Below are 25,311 nucleotides of genomic sequence, written 5' to 3'. Positions count from 1 at the left end.
CTATTTATGTTAAAAAAACAATTCTGTTTGAGGATCCCAAACCTCCTTGCTATGGTCTGGTAACTGCCTCTACATTGCCCTTTTGCTGGTGCAATCACAAAGGAATATTGTGCTGTTGTTGCACTATACCAAAATCTTAAAAAGTTCATTCTCTGTCTCGGTCCCCCATGTCTTATTCTTCTCTTTATTTGGCAACTCAATTTTTTCTGAATTAGACAGGCAACACATGGCATTCTGTGCATCAGTTCTTTCTGGCAGGCACTCAAAGCACTGACAAATGACTCCTTAATTCAGAGGAAAACAGAGGGTGGGGAAGGTGAGGCAGACAAAAATAATGGGCTGCCTCAGCTGTGAGTTGCATGCTAACAGGCTCTCCTTTTGGATAGAGGGAATAGTGAGTCGAAAATGAAAAAACAATCAATTCCAAGATCCCTGTTGCAAGACAGTCCAGAAGGAGGAAAATTGCTAAAACAAATGCTGAAGAAAATAAAAAATAGGGCTATTACAACATATTAAATGATGGCACAGAGTGCTGAGAGTATTCAGCGAAGTCTGCCCCTCATTGTTTAATCAACACAAGCTTGAGAACTGATCCACAAAGGTGTATAGAAGGGCCAAGAACTTTATTCTGTTGGATACAGAAATTATTTGTTACAGAAATCAACAGCAAACTTATGCCCTGACAATGTTTCCTTTTCCAAATCATTAGCTAATCAAGATCATCTCTTTTGGCACCGTGACTGTGTTGGTTGACCCAGAAGAACATCGGCTGCATCTAAACACTGACTAATGTACTTGTTATTAATCTCCCTCTCTGCCTCTTGCTTTTCCAGATGATGAATGACCAGGCGACGATGCCCAAACTTAGAGCGCTGCTCCAGCATGATTACAGAGCCCGTTATTGGTCTGCCCCTGCACTTGATTAATGCTCTTGCTCCAGCTCCCCACAAATATGCTGACTCTCATCAAGCACTTTCGTCACAGAATAGAGTGCATTTTCTTTAAGCTTGCTGTAATCACTAAGGAAAAATCTAGTAGCTGAAAAAAGGCAGGTGACTCTAAGCGATAAAATAAGAACTGATACATCGATTCTTTGACCTGTAAAACATATTTTGATGTAGATATGAGTAAGACGAAGGGGATTTATGCACTTAATGTTTTTTCTTGTGTCAACTCTTGCAGTTGCACTGGATTATTGGCAGTGGCACATTTTGATGGTTCACTTGGTCATAGTGAGTGAGGTCGTAAATCACCAGTGTGTAGTGTCAGCAGCCACTGAAGGTTATTAACAGTTCCTTATTGACAAAAATACTAGGCTTGGAGCACAGTCTAGTGTGTCTGAATATCACACACTGTGATATTTATGACATGTTTGTCAACAGATTGGCTTTGGTTCAATAATAAGCAGCAGGAACGCAATGCTAATAGAAGATTTCAATCACTGCTAATGGGACAGTGAGTAAGAGAACTAATTATTCAAATATAAAATTGATGGTTGGGAAAAGACTAAACAGTTGCACTTTACATTACAGCTCTGTAGTAACACGGTAGCAGTGGGGTAATATTTTGTTAATAATGAGATTATGAAAGTAATAGCATGTAATTACCAATTAAAAAAAACATGAAATTCAGCAACTTTGCAGCACCGATTTATGGTTATCACACAGAAACATTTCCAGGTAACAGGCCACAACATTAAACATATATGTTTTTTTTTACAATATTACTATGAAACAAAAGGGACTGCTTGGGACATGGGGTAGGATGATTGCATTATCATACGGTAATTACCAGTTTCAACTTCCAAGAATTTTCCTGTGATTTTTAAGGTGTTATAGTTGGCGGTAATACTGTGAGAACATAAACCTCCATTACCTTATTTTATTTTTAGCAGGTTACAATATTGTTACCAAAATATAACTTTTCAATTCCTAAATAGTTTTGATTCATTAGTATTTTCAAATGTGTTTCCCCATTATTACCAGCAGCCATTATTAGTCATTTTCCCCTTGTGAGTCTGTGTGTCTGTGTGTGTGTGTGTGTGTGTGTGTGTGTGTGTGTGTGTGTGTGTGTGTGTCTCATGATGGCAAAATGTGATCAAGGTGCCACCAGTTGTAGCAGGAACCACCACGTATGTCATTTTGAGTATTTTGCCAAATGTCTTTATGTCTGTATGTTTGTCTGTTGACATATTTTGGCAATGCATAACGTCACAACTGTGCAAGATAAAATCACAAAATGCTACGGGGTAGTTTAAATCACACTGAAAGGTAAGTTTGAATATAGGTGTGGTCTGAGGGGCCAGCAATAAGAGGAGCCACTGGCCTCCCACTCCTGGCCAATATTTGCCTTTAATCGCACATTGCTGCACCATGGCTGGAGTGATCCCTAGTGATCTCTAGTCACCCTTCGTTTTTGGCCCCTGATCACCCTGCTACATGAATTTCAGTCTAATACTACCCAGACATTCCCACTGCTATTACGACAGTATTGCTTAATTATTACCAATATGTTAATGATTAATGATTACCCCATCATTGCCACGTTGTTACTGAGCTGGAATGTAAAGTGTTACAAACTAAATACATTCAGTATTGACCAACGATCAATCTCTTTACTTATCTTGTTGACAGAAAAGGAAACTTTTTTTTCATCTAGCACAAGTACAAGGTAAACTTGGATTGTGCGCATCATAATAATGGCTTGGAGGTATAGCAAAAGCTCTGTGTTTCTTGACACAACTGAGAAAAAGAAGCTCAGCCTGAATTCCAACACTGATGTTGTTATTGATCTGTTAACCAGGCCAAACACCGAACACAGCAAAACAGGGCAACATACTTTATGTTTTGCATCCTGTTCAGGGTTCTGCTGTTAAAGGAAAAGCTTATAAAGTATGTGAATGTTTACTTTGAACAAAAGGTACTGTACTGCCAAGGCAAGCACAGTATTAACTGGAGGTTAATTCACAAATGTCAGGCTATTTATGTGTGCTTGGCTCCGTAACCTTGCATTCACTTATCAAAGAACAGCAAAGAAACAAATGTAATAATTTAAAACTGTCCATATACTGACAAATGAGTGATGCCAGATTCCTATGTACAGAGTTTATGGACTGAATGTCTCATTTCGTAAATAATCCCTTTTATACAAGCAATAATAAACTGGAGCTAAGAGCTGAACTCTGCAAAAGCAGAAGCTCAGCTTTTATTATTATGAGCAATTTTATCCCTTTTATGTTTTAAAAACACCTTACAGTATAGTATGGGCATTTACCAGAATAAATCTTCCCCTACAGTGCCTGGCTTTAAATGTCAAGGACTGTACTAGTGAAGTCACTGAAGAGCAAATAAAATGGGAATAAAGTGAGCAAATCTTGAGATACAGCTCCGCGGCTTTATAATTGGTTGTGCATTTTAAGTACTGTTTTATAGGTAAATAGTTGAACAAGCTATTTTGGTAACCTTTTCGTCAAACAGGTTAATACAGTGTGTCAAGAGAACATACCAATAAGGTATGTAGTTAGAGTGAAATCAGGGAGGCATCTTGTTCTATTTCACACAGGTTTTACACTCTAATAAGCTGTGTGCACTCACCCCTGTGGAGAAGGGCACAGAAATTTGCATGCACTGGTTAAACCAATCAGGATAAATGCATCACACAGCATCCTGTATTTTAAATGTATCCAAAACCACAACTCCTTTTCTCTCAGGAAATAAAAGACCAACCAGGTAAAAAAACGAAAGATTGACTTTGGTCAAGGTTGGCCTTCGTTATCTGAGGCAACACTGACAAATTTACGTAACCATGAAAAATAAAAATTCTTGATATGAATGTTGTGTTTCACGGTTGCAGTTTAAAAAAAAGTTTTTTTTAAAAAAAGAAAGCAAAACGAATTGGAGAGGAGAAAATCATTCACAATGAAAATACAAAAAGCAAAGTCTTTGGATTCATCCAGTGAATAACCAAAAGTTATTTTTCAATGCTTCTAGCACCACAAATACTAAAATTCCATTTAGCTCCACCAGGCAAAAAAAAGCTGAGCTTAACAGCAAGGCTAGATACAACTACAGAAAGCTGGAGAAATCGCTTTTTGTGTGTGATTTTGGTCAAATAAAGTATTTTCATTTCTTTGACAGTATGTCATGTACCTGATAATATAGAAACAGCCGCACATACTGAGTGCGCATTTCTAACTCAAGCTTCTTTAAAAGGCTTATCAAAGAAGCCTAACTGATGTGAGGTCAGTTGACACTGATAACAAAGAGACCAAATATTTCCAGTTAAAAGCTATGCTCCGTTACACTGACACTCACCTTGACACCCACTTTCCAGTGAGACGAAATGGCAGAAGTGAAACTGGGGTTACGTCTTTTAAATGCCACAGTGACAGTGCATTTCTCCACTTCCCCGGATCAACATGTCTATCATGACTGACTGATTACATCAATGCCTGCATAAACACTCTGGGAAAGTGCATCAGCCAGAAACTTCATAAAGTCCCACGGGACACTGTTCCACAAAAATGCTTTGGATAATGAGTTGTCTGCATTATTCATGATGAGCTGACAGATCCTCGTATGTTACAGGAACTGATCATTAAGCAAATACACATCATTAACTTATTATTCCAATTAAAGGGGGCTTTTAAATCAGTCATATGATGTGTGTTTCCACCTTCACGTTTTCAAAGTTCAGTTATTTCCTGGTGCAATGCCATTTAAGAATGAATAATATCTACGCACTTCAACTCAAACAGGCAGACAAGAAAGATGGTTTGGTTTCTATCTATTACAATGGTTAATATGTAATATGTCATGTTGCTATGAAATGTCAGACATAATATCTCACTTTAAGTTACCGTTACTAAATAAGATGCCAATATCTTAATGGAGCTCATACATCGAGGCATGAGTGCATTCTAAAAAGACAGTCGGTGTAATTCCAGGCAGTGACAACAGGAGACATGCTCGCCACTTTGATCAAGTCTCATTCTTCCACTGATGAATGGCTTAACTTGCTGTAACCCAAATGGAGCTCCTCTGCTGCAGAGTAAACAAAAACTAAGCTTGCCTTCTACTCCAGTGCTCAATTTGCACCTGCGTTTGTGATGTAACGCGGTGAGGTCTATTCATCACACAATAATGATGGCACTTGAGTGATAGTCAAGAAAAAAGGAAATGCACAAAGGGAATAATTGCTGTAGCATAATTGCTTTGCCTTGGAGCTAAACGGAGAGACTGTAATTTTTTTTTGTCATAAGTATTCTGAATCCGATCAAATCGGCATATAGCAGATGTATGGCTGTAAACTGTTGTTGCTCTGAAACATGTCCTCATTTTTTAGCTCGCCATCACTGATCACAACCCTCTTTCAAAGTAAGTGACATACCTTGGCTAATTAATTGAGAGCCGTGCTGCAATCCCATTTGCGTCAGAGTAAGCAGATGTGTACAATTGCCTCGGGAGTTCTGTGCTCCTGAGGCAATTTAATAAAGCGTCTGAAAAGTTTGGATGGTGGTTAAAAAATTTGAAACAAACAACTTATATGATACATGTTAGACATAAATATTCGGCATCCAGTGATTACTGCGTTTTAGGCTTTCTGAATTCCAAATGAGTTTATTGAATTTCTGGTGTCAAAAATCGAGATTAAGTGCAGAGAAGACTCTGAGAAATGTAGTCAGTTAAGGTGAGCATCTTCTGCACAAATGTGTTTTAATATATTCTCAGTCCAGAGCTACTTTTAGCAGTTTATGACCAGTATAATGGCGCCCCGTGACATGCAGGGATGATTAACAACTTAGTGTTAAAATGCTGTCCACGGTGTGAAAGTCGTTATCTGAGGACAAGGTCAGCCATATCATCAACCTCTGTTGGGTCAGTGTGGGTGCTCACAGTCTAGCTCAGCTCCAATCATGCAACAGGTACATTCAAACATACCTTGTCAGGGTATAAAAACGACCTCAGCTATGTTAAGCACATTTCCCCTATTAGCTGTCTGAACCGATGATGGCATTAGTATCTAAAACGAGGCACCTCAAAGTCCTGAACAAGATCTGTGCATTCTCAGTTGCTGGTTTCTGTGTCAGTGATGTGAGAGGGCAACCGCTAATATCAAACAGCTACTTGATCATAAAAAAAAAAGATTCAGGATCTTGTATTTTCATAAATAAGTATTTCTCCAATATAAACAATGTCCTTACATGAAACTAGGCTGACTCTACAGCAGAAAGGTGCAAATACTTTTGAAACTGGTGCTACAAGATCAGAGGAAACTGAGAAAGAGGATGCTTTTGCTTAAGGTGTAGAAAATTACCAAAACTACCAAAATGCTTCACTCTTACTGGTGGGTGACGTAATTTGGACTTGTCCATGCAAAACAATGGCAGTCGGCCGAATCTCATATTTCAGTTCAACAGTAAGCTAAAACATGTTTCTGAAAACATCTGGGCCTATTTTTTATCTTATTTTTTGATCAGAACTGCTTAGTTTTACTGTTTGATCAGCCTCCATTTTCACTGTGCGGCGTGGCACCCGCTTCCTGTTGACAAACTCTTGCCATATCGGTGAAATGGGGCATTAAAATACATTTCTGAAAACATTGTAGGTGAGAAATAGGCAGTGCAGCTATGAGGCTTTTGTTTATATTTCTCCCTAGAAGAAAGGGCTGCGGGTAAAATGGACATACAACAACCTTCTTACAAAATAAACACAAATAAAATAGATAAGAAGTACTGTGTGGAGCCAAACAACAAAGTAACGCATGTATGCAGTCTTTTTAAAGCAAATTCAATCATCCTCAGGTAAACACATCGGTGTTTGCAGTATTATCTGTTCCTCATGTCATTGACAATTGGACATTACTTAGTTTGTGAGCTAAATGTATAATCTATTTTTTTATGCGTTTGTGTGTTTTTTTAACAAGTTGGTTTCCATATTTCTTGTCATACTTAAAATATTATGAAAGGTATGTTTTTTTTGTGTAATTTCAGTGTGATTAAGTATGTATATTTCGCAAAACAACGTTTCTCAAAAGGACCTCTAATGGTGCCAGATGTGGTGGGCAGGATGTACGATGTGTAGAGGTGGCACAACTGGGGTATAACATATGTTACAACTGCAAAGCCTTTTAGTATCCAGTACACCAATTAATCAGTTTCTCCAAACTGGTATTTTGATTAAAACACATCACAGCATCAGTAGCCTATTAATAACTGTGCATTATGTGCTATCATGTGTGCTGGTGATTTTTGTGGCTACAGGGTAAAATAATAACATGCAGTGATGCACAAGCATATTTTGAACTCCTATATCACAATAATATTCTTCTTTCCTTTAAATTATGTGACAAGTGCAACATTCTCTATGCAGCAACGGCAGGCAATTTGGTTTTCAAATGAAATATCACTGCTCCGGCTGGTGTCAGTTGGATTCCATAGATGGGTGATCGTTTTAATCTGTAGCTGATGCTCTGACATGTTTTGTGATGTTCAGCTGCACTGATGCATGCCAGCTCCTACCGGCTGGTTGGATGAAAAAAACACAAGTCTTGTGTTGCCAGTAGTTTGTTATTGCACTGTGGGATTGCCAAATCCATAACCTTGTTGACATTTGTTTGGGGTTTTTCAAGATTTCTATGCGCATAGCCCAAAGTTAAGTTTTTGTAATACCGCTCTGCCACTTTAGTCATCTAAATCTGAGACCTTTCATGGATTTAATGACCTGAGTAAATTCCTAACGGGTATTTTTCATTTTTATTTCATTTGAACAGTCTTACGTTGTTTTCCAAATTTTAGAGCAAAGTAGGCAAAGCACTTTTTTATGTGTGTGCCTTTGGTAGTAAGCCTAAACCTTTTTTTAATGGATATACAACATACTAATCTTTAATACTTGAATTTTCAGGGTCAAATAAACCAAATTACAGATGCTGTGATGTGTTTTAATCAAAATACCAGTTTGTAGAAACTGATTAATTGGTGTACTGGATACTAAAAGGCTTTGCAGTTGTAACATATGTTATATCCCAGGTGCGTCACTTCTACACATCGTACATCCTGCCCACCACATCTGGCACCATTAGAGGTCCTTTTGAGAAACGTTGTTTTGCGAAATATACATACTTAATCACATTTAAATTACACAAAAAAACATACATTTCATAATATCTTTAGTATGACAAGAAAAGAAACTATTGCACACAGGTTCTCTTTCAGCGCAAGTGTGGAGCTGAGAGCTGAGTCAGACTGACCTGACCTCTCCCGGATCTTCGGTAACCAGCACGTCCGTCTTACAGCTGGCGATGGGGTTGATAGACAGCTCCACCGGTGGCACCACGAAGCTCTTGCTGACTGGTAGCCACAACCCTTGGCCCAGACTATAAAATGATCTGTGTTGGCAAAATCATGAGATATAAACGTCAATCAAATATGAAAAATGACATTTTGTTATTATACACATATTCCAGTGTATGTACATGGCACTGAGTATCATTTTAAAGATTGAGGATAATACATAAAATGGGCAGTATGGTCATCCTTGTATTCATTCATTGCATTTTGAGAATGTCCAGATAAGGCAAGGAATGGTAATATTAACTTAGAGTCTAAGCTGAGTCTGGGATACAAGAGTTTATATGGTTAATGAAGATGAATATTTTAGTAATAATACAATTTGCATGCAGCAATGCATACTCTGACTAACATGCCCTAACTATCATTTGTTGAGGCAAAATGTGGAAAAATTCAACGGCTGGAGCTAGTGCCACGATTTTTGTGAAGTTTTTCCACTGGTGCCAGGCTTGTTCAGCAGTATAAACACAGTCTCCCTCTTTCATTCCTTCAACCACCTCCACATACTTCCAACCAGAAATGTGGGCTTTTCTTTTGGGTATGTATCTCCAGCTCAGCCTTGCAAACTGTTTGTAACTTTATGAAGGAGCGGCTCCGTCATTGACACCGGCAGCGCACTCATACACTTACACACACACACGTATACACACACACATACCGCCGCTGCGCTTCTGGCTGCGGGCGGCGCGCGCAAACACGTCACACAAGCTGTGTTCCCCTCCATGTTCACCCAGCAATTAAAAAAACACCTCGCGACAATCTCTTTTCCCCTTACCTGTTTAAGTAGCGCGATCGAGGATGCACACGCAGTTATTCTGCTCCATCTGTACGCATGCATTCACACGCACATCCTCATACACGTGGCCACTAACCAGACGCTGTGGGCTCACCTGTCCCTCCTCCATGTCTGGGTTCGACTGGCGAAACAGAGCCGAACTGTTTCCTCAGTTAAACAGAGCGCCCTCTTCCCTGACAGAGTCATGTGACCTACTTCATTTTGTTTATTATATTTAATGTTGTTTTGGTGCATTTTGACCTGTTTTGGTTCAGGATCAGAGTCTGAACTGAGGGGTTAAATTATTATATAAAATAAACTGAAGCATAAGAGGCTGCAAAGGACCTCTCTGCTGTGTTATATTGTGAATTATATATTTTTTTATGTATATGACACGCCCAGGGGGAGGGGCTATACGTTTAAAAAGGGGTCATCTGGGCCAGGTAAAGGTAGTTCTGCCTTGGTTGTGGAGGAGGTGACAAGCAAGTGATAAAATCCATTTAGTACTGTTCGGTTTTGTAAACTTATACATAGTGTTTCTTTTTCGTGTTTTTTCAACTGTTTATTTTTCATCTTTGTAAATATTTGCACAGTTTTTCACATAGGGAAGCCAGCACAATAAAATTGCATCAACACCATTTTTTTTTTTTTTGGACAACGCCATCATTTTTCAAATTTGTGAGGTGGTTTGTGTCCAACAGGCAAGAAGCTGTGTGTGGCAACTCAGACACAATTTTTCAGAAAATATCTCTCATAAATTCTGCATATTATGTGATAGTCAAGATTAAAATTCATTTACAGATCAGTTTCTGAATCGTGTCATACATACAGAAGTGATCACTGCACATGCTAAAATATTTGTTTTGATCTGTAACCAAAACATGTGTTTTCATATTTTTAAATTTTACAATATCCTACACCTAAAGTAGAACCACATATTCATCAGGAGAATACATGCATGACCAATACTCCAGTTCTACACATGTTATGTGCAGCTATGGATCTTGTTTGGTCTACTAGTGGATAATTGCTTGTTTATAATGTCAATCCTTTGTGGCAGCTGATTTAATTGGTATTCACATGCTGAGCTTCAACACAGTTGGAAGCAAAATTGGACTTGGAGAAATACATTAGCAGTAACTGTGGTGGCATGGCTGTTTTATTATTTCTTTAGAAAAACCCTATTTCCCGTCTATTTAAACGTAATGTGTTCTGCAACACAATGCCTTGTGTGACATGTGTGCCGATGACCATTGTTCAAGGTGGTGTAAAAATAATTTAGCTGTGCCGGAGATGTTTCCACCGAGTGAAGATTAATATCCTCAGGAGGACACAATGGGGGGGAGCTAGACTTGTCACTTGGGGATAGCAACACCTGGTAAGGCCTCACAAATAGCACAGGACGAGGCTGTGCTTTGCATCATGGGCTTTGAATGTAACTGAGCAGGTGGGCAACAATATCACACATTCCTGGAAGTTTGAGGATACCAAGAATGAGTGGCGTTGCTTTTCAAAAATCTTGGAATTAAATGTGATCAAACACTCATTTGACTCCCATGTGAAAGGAATCACAAAGAACACTGTTTTCACCTTTCGCTTTTCCACTGTTAAATATTGCTGATATCCATACTGTCAAACATGCCTTTCTATATAGAGGCTGAACACTCTGTAATCTGGACTGCCAAACCTCAGCATTAAAAACCTTCAGCTTATTCAAAACGCGGCTGCCACTTCATTAATTATAATCAGAGAATCTGAATGCATTACACTCATTCTGATCTTTATTCTCCCCATCTGATCATTCAAACCACATTTGACTTTAAAAGGTTCATTATTAACATTTAAATAACTACATTAAATCCATTACATTTTCATTCAATCTTTCAGATCACAAAATGCTTATTTTCTCATTGTTCCAAGCATCAAGAAAAAAAAAGTGAGGTGACACTCGTTTCCTGCAAAGATCCCCATCTGTGAAACCGATCCCTGTTAGGACTGACCATAATACTGTCAAGCTGAAGAGCAATGCAGTCTTTTCTCCTATGCTCCCCTGCACAGCACTGACAAAGGCCCCTTCGAACAGGAACCCAGTTGGGGTTTCACTTGGTAGCTGTATCTTTACTCACTTTGTCTCCTATCTGTATGAGAGTGTACACGGCTGAAAGTATATCTGCTCTGCAACTGCATGTGTGTGTATGCAGTTGTCCTTTCATTTTTCCTCTCTCGCGTCCAAGTCCCATCTCCAGCACACTGTAGTGCTATTAACTGGCAGAGGACATATAAAAGATTGAATGTGTTTTTGTGCTGAACAAAGATTGCGGATTACTTCGTTTCTTTGAGTGGACTCACGCAGAGAAGCTAACACTGCAAGGTCAGTGTGAAGAGCAGAGAGATTACTGTGTAAAAGAACTCTTCCTGCCTACATGAAGGAGGAGCAATGAACATGAAATCTATGTAGATTTGATACAATCAAATGTCGTCCTTTGACTTGTTTAAGTTGCACAGCTTTAAAATACTGAATGAAGGAATGATCAAATCAACTTTTCAGAGGTGTATAGACAAAAGGGCCATCTTGATTATAGGACATTTGGGATTACAAGGCAAAGCATTACTGCAATTTATGTATCCTAGTAATGCACAACTGTTTAACTAAAAATACTGTGGTAAGGGGAGGGACTTCTGGGCCGTGAATGGAGCAGACGCACAATCCTCAGGCTACATTTCATCTAAAACTTAATTTAAAACTTATTCTTGTCATTGTATTATTTAGCCTTCGTCTGAAAGCACATGCAATGCACTCGGTCAGGTTGATTCAGTCTATTTAAAAAAAGGGAAAAATGTAAGATAAAAAACACCAGAGTGACACTGAATGGGTCCTTTGAGCCTTACACTTCTTGAAAAATGTCAGACACAATGACCCCATCAAGAATGAGAAGTGTAACAAAAATGGCAGTAAAAGCATTTGAGATGAGTCCATCCAGGACTCACCCTTGGGCTATTTCTCTACACAGGAGCCCATGGGCAAGACTTCAGCCCAGCACGAGGTGCATGTCTATGTCCATCCAAGTGTGTCTATGTGTATCTGTTCATCTGCACACACACACACACACACACACACACACACGTCACAAGCACAGCCATCGTTCCATTGTGTGTCCATAGAGTCACAGATGGCCGGCAGAAGTCATGCACTCAGGAGACGCCTCAGAAGTGAAAGACTCACCTGAAGATCCTCTCTGGGGCCTGCTCTCCAGTAACGAGGTCATAGCCTTTCTCCAGGTTAGCGTATGGCCAAGGACTTGAGAACAGAGAAAAGAAAAATCTGTTATTTTTTGATGTCATGAACATTTTTTTTTCTGAATTAAATTTACAAAAAAAGGGTTGATATAATTTGTGTGAAAAATTTTAAAAACAACAACATAAGTGGGCGACTGTCTTGCCAATAGTCTAACTGGCTTATAAGTCAGTGCCATGTTACTGGGTTGTACCTTGTGTGATTTCAAGTGACAAAGAAACTGATGGATTGATATTAAATCTTTTATTTTCTTTGCCCTCAGTTCAGATTTGAGTGGGTTTGTCTGCTCAAAAGATGCTTTGTGCTTTGTCTTGTACTGCTGCTTCACATTGTCTCTTTTAATTCTCGCCATGGTCTTGGAGCATATGATGAAACATTCTGGTTTTGAACTGTCCATGCAAAGAATGAAAATGAAAGTCTCAATTGCAATTCTTGTCAAAATGCAAGTGATAAACTGAGCAGCATCACATGAGCTGATTTAATTCATTGAATTGGCCTATGAGTGAGTTACCTAGTCACCACACCAGTACTACAAAGTCCTGCAATAGTTAAAACAGAAACACTCTATCAAAATTTGATAATTCACAATAATTCATTTGCTATAGATCCAGGTCGGGCTGGGACAGTATCTGAGAATGGAGAGGGATGGCACGTTAACAAAGTGGACGCATTTTGGTCATTTTGCTAAAAAGTGGTCAACCTTCCATAACAAATCACCTACTGAAATTAATGCTTGTCTTTGATAAATATGTTGCAGTTGCAATTTAAACACTCCACAAACTGTATATGATACAAGATATCCCAAAATTGCAACACAAGGTCAAAACCAACATTTCTTGATCAAAGGCTGTGTTTTCATATGGATAAGATTACGCCCTGGCAGCTGTTACTCCCACAAAACTGTGAATGGAAATCTGATCTGCGGCTGGACTGAATCCAGCAGATGACAGGTGGAGCTGAATAACAATGCGGGACCTTTTAAATGAATCAATGATTGGGCAAGCCAGCTAATTGTCAAACAGGGTCAGAGTCAGACAGAGGGCTCATTTGACTTACTTTTCTAACCCTTCCCTGTCAATTTCCAACATTTGTCTTTTTTTGTGTGTGTTGTTCACCATTTATCTGACGCTTTGTCTCTTTCAGTCTCCTACCTCCTGTGCTGTTTTGTTTCATTACACACTATAAATTCCCTCCTACCTTCTCCTCCTATCTGCACTTCTGATTACCTCTTCAAAGTCTACTTCCTCAAGTTAAAAGACCATACAGGTACATTTGCATGTTTTAGCCCATTAACTGCAAATTGCTTATATTTTACATTACTGGTGAAATTTTTGAAAGCATACAGCACATTATTAGATTGATTTTCTACCTTGGTTTCCGTTCATTTTAATACTCTGGAGATCAACTTTCAGGGACTCGAAACTTGCTCCAGATAGCTAATCCATCACAGCGAACAATTCACCTTTATTTTATGTAAAGTTAATATGGTGCGCTAATGCAGCTGGGAGTAGGGACTGCGAAACCAGCCGTAAGGTCATTTAAGTACAAGCTAGTTTTTAGATGTGAGTGGATAGAGCAGACAGGACTTACCCTTCGTTTCGACCCCAGTCGCTGCGAACACAGAGGTGTTTATGGACAGGATCGGGGGAATAACCCTCATGACAGCTGCATTCTCCTGTGACAAAGAGAACAAGAAGGGGCACAGTGGCAGATATGTATTTATCCTCAGTAGCTGAATAAATTACCATGTAAGTGACCCTGGCCAGCTCATTCATTAGAGATGTATCAAATAAACGGTTGCCATGCTACCTAATTTTCCAGCTAAATTTCTCCAGCAAAGAACAAAAATGGACTAGAATCACACTGACACCTCTTATTAGCCAGGCTATTTCCTGAAATATTTTATGAAAATTAGTAGCAATCATTCTCCATCAAGATTCTCCATCACCATCAAGATGATCCTATTTCCACTATTGACTTTTCTCCCAGAATGCCATGGACATAAGCTCCATTGGTTTAGGTAAAGGGACAGTTCACCCCCATATCAAAAATACATATTTCTACCGTAGTGCTATTCATGAATCTAGATTGATTTTGTGTGAGTTGCTGTGTGTTAAGAGATATCGGCTGTAGGAATTTCAGCCTTTCGTTCAAAAATATGCATTTGAAAGACTCAACAGCAATGTCTTTTTCCAGAAGTCATGACCTGGTTACTCAAGATAATCCACAGATCTTATTGTGAGCAGTTTCTTGTAGGAAGTATCTTCTTACTATTGAAGTACACCTGCCAACCAATCACACTGCAAAAGGAAGTGTCCATCTACTCATGGATGAGAGACTTGAGCTTGTGACATTGCCAGATGTAAATATTAATGGCATCTTCTTTCGTTGAGCTGTAAAGTTAGCTAGCTCAGTGGTGCTAGATGAGCCAGTGGTAGATGCAAACTTCCTTCTGCACAGTGATCCAGTCGGCAGATTAATTTTGGCACAAAAAGTTGTTCATACATGAAACTGCCTACAAAAAAGTCTGTGGATTATCTTGAGTAACCAGGTCATGATTTCTTGAATGAGAGATTGCTGTTAAGTTCTTCAAATGGTTATACTTTTGGTGCTTTGAGCACAAAAGGTGAGTTCTAGCTAGTTTCACTGTATTGGAGAGAAGGCAGACATCTCTGAAGCCAATATCTCCAACACTCAGCAACTCACACCAAAACAATCTCAATTGCTAAATAGCACAACAGGTAAGAGAAAAAATCTGTCATTTTGATTTTCAGATCAACTATCCCTTTACGTTAAGGACCTGTTGTGTGCTTCAAACTGCATACTGTACATTTTGTCATGTGTAAAGGTTTAACAACAGAGGTCACCAGCACTCAGCAGTGCCACAATCAGTGGCTTATTTGCACACGCACTGGTACTCCCTGGAATCACTGACATTGACTCTGCTGGCTAGAATCTGACAAAAAGCAACTGAGTTTGCTTCCAGTAAGTCTCTAACATTATCACTGAGGTATTTTTGTCCTTGAGCATTTTGTGTCTTGGTACAAAATCTCCACTCAGCTCTGCTTGGTCGGCAGAACAAGTAAGAAACTCAGACAACAGCACAGCAGCTTCAGTTTGGCACAGTGTGTGAATTTTTGGAAAGGTGATATATTTCGTCTTTAGATACCAAGCTTTAGGTGAAGCACTTAAACCATGGAATCAACAAAAGGACATCTTAGAACTATAGGGGATCTCCTATATCTATAGGCCTACACTTAAAATTATATCAGAAATAGATTGCCTTGCAAAGTTAATGTAACTATTAATCTTAATTTATGTTTACTTTATATCAAATTGTTAAGTTTACTCAAAATTTAGCTATATTTACTTAAATTTATGAAGTTTGGACTCTAAACAATGTCTGTAATGTAATCCTGTGACTTATATATGTTTGAACTTATTGCCTGTTGATCAAACAATAAAAATGAACAAATAAAAAATTAATAATCAAAGGCTTGCCCATACTGTATCTGTACACGCATTATCCGTGCCCTCCTGTACTGCTATACTAGTGCTACTCACATTACATTGAAAAAAAAGAAGCAATGAATGTGTATTTACTTTATTCTGTGTGGGCCAACTCTCTTAGCTTTGTGAAGATAGAAAAGTTTTATAGTGTCATGTATGGCAAATAAATTATTGAGAATACACTGCATGTATAATGCCTTTTAAGTGGATGGATGCATTTGTGAAATCTTAAGTCACTGATAGCTCTACCCACTTTTCTATTAGTGGCGTTCCCAAAATAAATGCTACTGACTGCTTTCTGTTGACCTATATGGAGGCATAACACTGGAAAAATGTGTAATGGCCACCCGGGCAACACCATTCACATTTTATCACCTAGCGCTTAATAATTTAGAGGTTGAGTTTATGGGCTTAAGACTCACTGACAGAGTGATGCACCACCAGGATTCAGTCAAAGAGAAACAACAAACATGTTTTTTATTTGCTTGTAGCTATTTCATATGCCCTCACTAAATGAGGAGCAAAAGCTCTTGAAATGGCTCCCTTTTAAAATGTGGACACAAGTAAACATCAATAACATTCAAATCGGCTTTTTGAATCCAAGATGAATGAAGAGTATATTGCAGGATAATGCTTGCATCCATGATGAGGATTTATTTTCATCATTTGATCAAAGAATGTTTCTTTCTGTGCATAAAACATATCTCCTCGGAGTCTAAGACAAATAAAAAATAGAAGTAACAACAGTAAACCATGCAATGAGTCATTGTGTCTCAAAAAGTCCTCCAAATCACCTACATCTGCAGGATGACATTGTTTGTCAACACCTTTAGAGGGAGCTTCAAATCATTATTTCAAAAATAAAGGTAAAGCTGTTTTCTAACCTTATACCTATATGATTAAAATTGGGTTGGTCAACTTGGTTCAGTTTAGCAAAAGATCAGCCTGCTCTCATCAACAAAAACAACCGTATCGGTCAACTGTGCAAGGAGCATGCTACAACCCATACTTAAATTTATAGTGGGTGCCCCTAGTGGCTGTCATAATTACTACAAGAATAGAGGAGGAAGTGACATGAATTACCATAAAAAGCAACAAAGTCCATGTACTGTTGTACGAATATCAAAGAAACCCATGTAGAATGGGTGGAAGAGGTGGCAAATCAGACACAGGACTTTCACCCAGGACAACAGTGTTTGTGTCCCAAAGTCAATGTTTTTGCGTTGGCCACCATAGTCTCCTGCATGCTTGGCACACAGGAGATGTTTCAGTTGTGCAACCTCGCCACTAGATGCCAGTAAACCCTACACACTAGATCTTTAAGGCTAGGGAACAGCAACAGCTATGGATTGAAGAAAATCAACTTTGACTCTTGGTTTGAAATGGGAAATAAACGGTGGTCTCCCATGTTGAAGTCTGATATTTTATAGCCTCCATATGTGGACTTTGTGGCTCTATAATATCACACTAGTTGGTCTTTTGCTGCCAAGAGAAGAGTCATAATCACTATGGTCTCTAGACCACTTTGTCACTTGAATGTAGGCATATCCCAAATTTTGAGGCATTCGCTGAAACGACTGATGCAGTCGTTTTTCTTGAGAAGACAGTCTCCTTTGATTTCATACTCCCAGGCACACAAACACGCATTCTGTTCATGTTGCAAAAACACAGAAGCACACATACATACACGCACACCTTCATTTCCCACTGCTACTCCTTGCATACACATTTAACCTAGTTAAAGTTAATTCTTCCTGACTGCCAGAGGCACTGCTTAATAAAATCCATCTTGCACATGTGCAGTCAGGTCACATGTTGCCAGTTACATGCTGGAGAGGTAGGGAGGAAAGTTTCTCTCTCTTTTCTATTCCGTGTTTAGTCTGCCAGAGGCTGGAATTGGCATTTTCATTAGCAGTCTCTTAGTGGTTAGGCTAACAATACTACCTTGACTGGGCCCTTTTTTCTTACATATGCAGTGGAAAAGATTTACATAGCAAACTCTGATTTGCTGGTGAAATTGCCTAACTGCATCTCTGATTAATTGGAGAGGGGAGCGAGGAGCAGGCTGCATCCAGGAGCACCACTGACAAGTAACTGTGCCTTCTGCTGACAACTGTTATCCTCAGCTTGCACTTGGTTTCAAGGGGAGACATCTAATAGGACATGGCCAACATATTTCACACACAGAAAATGAAAAAGCTGATCAGTACCTAAATTACCACTCTCTTTGCTGAAGAAACTGCTCGCCGAGCAAATGTCTGGAATCAGTAAAAGAGCTAAACTGAATGCTGCACTTGCATTCTGTCATGTAATGCATCCCTTTGACGCCCTAAACACATGTTTGTTTGTGGACATATTTCTGGATGTTTTCAGGGTCTACACTGAACAAATTGTTCAGAAATGAAATCATACTAAGCCTGTGTCATGATATCATACAATAAGATGAGTAGGGCTGTCTTAAATGCCTCAAAGCTTCTATCAGTGCTTGGTTATCAACGTCCAAATCAGTATTTGAATGCTCCATTATTATATAGTAATAATCAGAGGAGGCCACTTAAACTTAAGGATAGTTTTGCAACTCAGAATCCAGTTCAGCACTACTGGAGCTGCAGAATAACCACACGTGACAGGCTTACAAACATGCAAGCAAGATATTGAAATAGTCTGAAAAGTGGCTGAAATTGTTTCAAAATTTGCAAAGATGATGCCAAAAAGTCAAATTTCAGATACGCCAAAGGAAACTGGCATGCCACAAATTCATAACAAGCTTGGCAAATGACCCGAGAACTCTGCAAAATAGCTTATCAATGTTGCAAAATATACTTTTTCTGGCTATTATGGCTTGTTTTTTAGGAAAATTTTGCATAGTATATCTTCAATCTCTTTTTAGTGTCCGGTCTTTGCTATTCTGATTCACAATCACTAATATGAATGCAACAAAAATGTTTCTGACCAACACTGGATGAAAACTATATTACTGTAAGCATTTAACTCAATTAATATTTGTGTGCGCATGTCATACGTACATCTTATAACAAGTACATACTAGGTGTCATGTTTTGCTTTGATTCAGATTTCCTCTTGAGAACGTATTGAGTGCTAATTTAACAGCATGGGACATAAACTCAATTGAAGTTTTCGCTCTAAACACAAGCAAATAAGCAAACCTACATCCTCCTTATGCATCTTGGCTCCTGTGATGTTGTGGGTAATGTTAAATGGTCAACATATCGTTTTTATAATGTTTGTTTGTTTTGGAAGTACAATTCTACAACCCAAAATACATAATCCAATGCAATTTTACAAAATACAACCAGCCTCTGATACACAGTGACACATGGCAGTTATCACCCGTAGTAGATATTGGAGAAGTTTATGCTCTTTCGAATTGGACACTCCTCAGTTTGAAGAGACGATAGTTCTCACAATGTAATTAACAATACTTGCAACTGTATTGAATGGCAAATGAGAGTAATCACACTCAATTAAGTGTTGAAAATTGATTTAGATATGTAGCTTATACATAAGTACATCCTGTATATTGTACAGCTGTATGAGTGTAGGCCTGGAGGCTGCAGAAAGACATATTATTTAAGTCTTTTCCACCTCGCCTCAGCACGGTGTAATCTGAGACACACCTTGCAAGTAATCAGTGAAATGCGTCTCTTTCCTTTCTTCAAATGCCTTGAAGGGAGGATCAAGCAATTAACGAGAAGAGATGTGTCTGCTTGATTACACATTCCGCTGGATTAACTAACCTTTAGACAACTTGCAAGCGTCATTTTTGCGTGGCAGTTTCTCTGCATATAAAAACCTGGCTCAGATACAGTGTAGGCATATTAAAAGGAAGGTTGTGGTTGAGGAACTTAAACGTACTGTAGCTATCCTTTAGACAGCTCAAAGGCAGCAGACAAAAGGTGAGTGTACCTCAAAAAAAGTGGGAAGGAGCTGTGCTGAATTAGTTAATAAAAGCTGCCTCTTAAAAAAAAAAGATAAAGGCAGCAGTAAAAACACCGCACAAGGGGTGGAAGGAGAGTTGGGACTGGTGGTCATTAAACTTGAACTTCACTGAGCTGCTAATACACTGCAGCAACTGCACTCATTTTTACATTTACAGTGTGCATTTGGCTGGAGTTTCATTGGGATTCTGGGGAGACATGAGCCATATCACTGCCATCCATCTGTTATGTTATGAGTTTGGAACAGTTGCTGATTTAGTGGCTCATTGATTTATTTATTTCTATAAGTTGCATTTTCCTGTATGTGTGCTTTCATATCAATCTGTTTTATTTTAAATGTCTAAGGAGTTAATTTAATGACTCCAGTTGCATTAATTTTGCATACTTGTTGTTAAAATGATGATGACTCAAGAAAACATGGACTGATGATTCATTCTAGCACGCAATGTAGGACCCACATGAGAGAACATCATTTCGGTTAGTTGCAACACCAAATGCCATAAGCTGACCACAGGTACCTCAGAGTATGGCACACATAAGTTGAAATACTTTATATTGGCAAGTCATCCTTTATACTAGCAAGTGTTGGGGACACACTGGCACAAACTGATCGCGGGTACAGAGTGGTGTGATTAGCTGCCACAACAGTGGGACTGAGATTGTTTTCACCTTGTGAGTCTCTGCATGTGTGTGTTTCTCATCATGGCAAAATGTGGTCGTGAAGACACTTATAAAGTGGCCTCAAAATGAGTCCTAACACCTGGAAATGAGTTCGAATTTCAGCACCCCCTGTTCCCTCATCTGAAAGTCGATGGGTTTTTTTGGGGGGTTGTTTTGTTTTGTTTTGTTTTATATAGATTTTTGGTGCTTAAATATGCCTTAAATATACATCAGCTCATATTCCACACATGAACATTTAGGCGTCTGAAGAAAGGCGGTTGCTAACAAGTGGCTTATTTAGACTACAGACTGTGCCAAACACAGCTTTACAACCTTATAGTGGTGGTAATGCAGCCCTCGTGTAGTTTGTGTATCGCCTAATGTTAGTTTTTAACTTCAAGTGATTGTATTTTGGCTTCAAAAATCCTGAAAGTGGCGTTCTAAGATTATCTTGCTGAAGAAAATGTATAAGTATCATAAACGTTTGATTGCCACAGAGCTTATTTTCTGCAATGATCCCAAATCCAATGGAAAAATCCCATAGGCTTTTTGAGGAGAGAACAAGGCCAATACTAATAATAATAAATGTTGGCCTACAGAAAAATCTCATCCTTAAGGCACTCTCTTAAAGCGGGAAGTGCCACAATACGGGGTTTGAGTACTGTGTGGAGTGATTTTTCAACACAAAAATGTCACAGCCGTGCCACATGCAGTCAGGCCAGTGGAAAGGTGTGTAGTTGAGATCGAAATGAAGGCTTGATGGTGCTGGTAGCAAGGGTGACAAAAGTAGGGGGGTAGGAATTAGGAGCACACACACACGACTGAAGACCAGCTGTGTCACAGCTGGTGTGAGCCCATCACAAGATGTCCTCTTATTTTATGGTTTGTGCACATGATGACATGTTTTTGCAGCACAATTACAGAGACACAACTGTGTTAAACACCATAAAACAGAGGTGGGATTTGCATTTCTTTTATATGTATAGCGTCTGCAAAAATACATCTCCATGTGCCAGTAACTGAAGAGCCACAAAGCTGAGGAAATAAATTCATACATCATTCTTAAGTAACGATGAGCCATTTAATAGCCAACTCAACAGATTAAATTCAAGAAAATGATTAAATTCAACATGCCATCTTTCAAATTCATTACATTACAATGATAAGTACTTGATAACAATGACAGGTCTTCCTTCAGTTATGACCAGATGTTAAAATAAATATAAACATACATTAAACCTGTCCTATATGAAAAGTTTACTTCTTTTCATTTCTGGACAGTAATTTATTTATGAGTATCTGCACAGATTGCTTTACCCAATCTTTCATTACAGGTAGAAGAAGAAGAACAACCGAGAATAAATGTGATGTCTGAAAGTATTTTACTATGTAATATTAAACATGCCTATTAACTAGTTCCATAATCCAACATATGGACATTAAGCACAAAGAGGCAGACAACAGGCAATCTCTTATCATCTTATTCGGGCCCTATTCTCAGGTTGTTAGGTTTGTTGTTTGTTTTTTTTTTGCTAGTATTCTCAAATATGGAAATTACTTAAAGCACCCATCCTTAATTTAGATGGCTAATCTTCTTTAGGACCTATTTGTCAGTGATCGAGCCTGCATAAAGACCTGAGACAAAGGTTATTGCCCCATGAGGAGCCATACCAATAAACCCGGTATAGCTGCAGGGGGATTTATAGGTAGAAAACACCTCACTCTGAAGGGGGAGAGAGTTTGGTGTTTAAAAAGGCAGTTCGGTGCAGTCCACTTGTGTATCACAGCAGTTCTGAAAAACATCTGGCAGGTGAGCCTTTACTGCTTCTTCAGACATCCAAATACCCACAGCTCAAAGTACAAAGTAAATAAAGTTGGCCCAAGCATCAATGATGTGGCTTGCTGTTGCCTGGTGGATTTTTATTCTGTGAGCCACATCTTTCTGAATCACAGCCTACAAAAGAACAGAAAGAATTGATCCAGGGGTTGCAGAGACTGTAAAAAGACGTAGGTACAGTACATTTCAGATACTTTTCTTTCTAATGACACAGACAGATCATATTGAATTCTATTTTAAATATATTAATTTGAAAGCTGGGACAAAAATAAAGTTGCTAGGGGTACTGTGCTGAATTGCTGATATGATAACACCAGAACTATTAGTAATACAACAAAATATGCTCAACAACATGGGGCAGTAAATAAAAGCCTCTCAAGAGGGCATACGCCAATGCTGTAATCAATGCTAACATTTACAGAAGAAATATTTTAATTTAACTCTAGAAAACAATGTAACAATGTAAGAAATGACATTTTAGCTTACCTTGTGTAAAACCTTAGGGTGCTGTTCAATGCTGCAAATCACAGGATTCTCCAAAATTGTGCTTGCTGTGCTGCATTCTCGAGAACAAACTGTCCACCGGTAAAATTTGACACACAGCACACATACTGCAGCTTGTCAAACTCCTTTTTTCAACAGAACTGACCATTTTCGGACAAATATTCAAGTGAGCATGGCTTTTATGGATAAATATATTTATATAATGACATCACAGTATACAGCCATCATTTCATAATAACTTACTGTAAAAATTATAGTTACTTACTGTGAAAGTAACGTAACTAGTAGCCAGAAATTTACTGTAAAAGTACGCTTAAATATTTTACTTTGCAGATGGATTTAGGTGTTTATGATGCTAATGGAAAGTGTGAGCATTGATGATTGGAAGCTGGTTTCAGAAGTAAGGTGAGTGTGTTCACATGGACATAATTATGTGGTTTATTATCGGGTTTTTGGAATATCCACTTTATGTGTTTAAGCATGTAAACATCATATTCCGTGTGTGAAAACCAGAATATGCTAGCTGGAGTACTAAGAAACCAGGATGTATACGTGGAATATGAATTATCCGGATTCTTTGTGCTCATGAGAGTATCATATACCGAATATGTTCAGAATTGCGATAAATGTCATAAACAGGTTATTCAGGGTTTCCTACATTCATTTATTTGTGGCACATCGCCACAATTAAAACATTCACCACCACAAATAGATTCTCTAGCACTACTAAAATATATATACAGTACTGTGCGGTCATGGCGCCACACTCTCGGAACACAGAGCATACTGTTGTACTATATGGAGTAGGAGAACACCGGGCGCAGTGAAAGTGAATCTTGACCATTCATTGCAAGATCTAAAAGTTTGCATTCATTCACTCTGCACTCTGCTTATCCTCTCATCCAACAATCTGATCAGCTTTGTTCAGATCAACTGATCAACTGTGAATTAAACTTTTACTGAGGGATAAAATAACTCGTGCTGAAGTTGCGTTCAAATAGCATAATCAGATTCGTAGTGAGGTAGCAGAAGTAGGTAGGGAATCAGTAGCTGTGATCTTGGTGATCTATGTAGATTCATAAGGGATCCTAATTTTGGGTTGAGTCAGTATTGGTTGCTCTTTTTTTTGATTAACTCTGGGCCTTGGTGTAGGTAGGATAAAGTTTTTTCACTGAAAAAGTACAGAGAAAGCTTCATATTTCAGAAGTGAATGTCCGGCTCGAGGTCAAGGCTTGATTAGGTCGATACTCTGAAAGTGTCGGCTGCACACTCCTGTGTGATTAGTTATGGCAAAGTTGTCTCCTTGGATATTATCTACCCACCTCTTCTGCAGTTCTTTGCCTTTGAGAAATGTGTGGAAACTATGTTTTTAGCAGAAATATGAAATTCCCTGCCATGCATACAGCCTATTCAGTGATGCCAAAAGTTATGGTTGACTGATTAGACCATGTTGTCTGCTTAATTGGGAGCTAATCACCTGTGATTGGAAATGGCTATTTGATGACAACAATTATCTTACTGTGCTCACTCAGTCCCTTTCCTGTTATATTCCAGCCAGGTGTCTACACAACCAGATACTGCACATGGGGATAGTACATTCCAGTAGAAACACCAATATTCGATTGCCAATAAAATTTGTCACCATTATGTCACCACTGTTTCCTCCTTCTCTACCTCTCTCCGTGGCTGTCTCACTCTCATCGCCCTTCTGTTCTTAATTAAGAGCCAAAAATGAAAGTGGCAATCACTCGAGAAAACACATCAATTTCCTCACTCTTCCACCTGTATAACAAACCTTGTGTAACAAATGACGTGTTTCATTGGAATGATCTCCAGTATCTCACTGTGGCTGTGTGGGTGATTTTCACATTTCAAGGTTCATGGTGCGGCGACAGAAAGAGTTATTGTTGTCCCAATGCAAATTTACGCTTGTTATAAAATTTCAAGGGAGAGAAGCTGCTCTGAACCAAAGACCTTGGGCAGACTCAACATAAGTGTTTTTCTCATTGGAGTGTGTGTGTGTGTGTGTGTGTGTGTGTGTGTGTGTGTGTGTGTGTGTGTGTGTGTGTGTGTGTTGAAAGAAAGGATAAAGCAGGGGTATATGTTAACACCCCAGCAGTTTGAGTTCCAATTAGGTGAGGTTGGAGGAGCCAGGGAGACATAATTTCAAATGAGGAAAACAAACGCAGCTAAGGAGGTTCCCAGGTCTTTATGAGGTTAGTTATGATGATAGATGGAAAGGTTCTGGAGGCAATCTATTCCTCCTTAGTAAGGCGTATAACTTTACGGGATAGGACACACTGACGAAGAACGAAATAACTCATAATAATAAACATGAGTCATCAGGTTATCAAGGCTACATCATTGGTTCAAAGTATTGCATATTCTTTTTATATTGCGATCACCTGTTATATAGTCACACTG

At 38.8% G+C, this 25,311-nt stretch overlaps 1 protein-coding gene across 1 annotated transcript in view; it reads right to left on the bottom strand.

The window, feature by feature from the left end:
- Positions 1-25,311, bottom strand: part of astn2 (astrotactin 2) — a 360,618-nt gene that overhangs the window by 171,618 nt on the left and 163,689 nt on the right. Inside the window, exons 8-10 of the mRNA XM_042509044.2 lie at positions 14,008-14,092; positions 12,346-12,420; positions 8,248-8,385 (exon numbers count right to left, since the gene is read on the bottom strand). Coding sequence (XP_042364978.1) covers positions 8,248-8,385; positions 12,346-12,420; positions 14,008-14,092 — 298 coding nt within the window. The remainder of the gene's footprint in view (positions 1-8,247; positions 8,386-12,345; positions 12,421-14,007; positions 14,093-25,311) is intronic.

The sequence above is a fragment of the Plectropomus leopardus genome, chromosome 20 (assembly GCF_026936395.1).
Source record: "Plectropomus leopardus strain MGB_pleo_1.0 chromosome 20, ASM2693639v1, whole genome shotgun sequence".
NCBI lineage: Eukaryota > Metazoa > Chordata > Actinopteri > Perciformes > Serranidae > Plectropomus > Plectropomus leopardus.
This window is presented reverse-complemented; position numbering and strand designations above follow the sequence as displayed.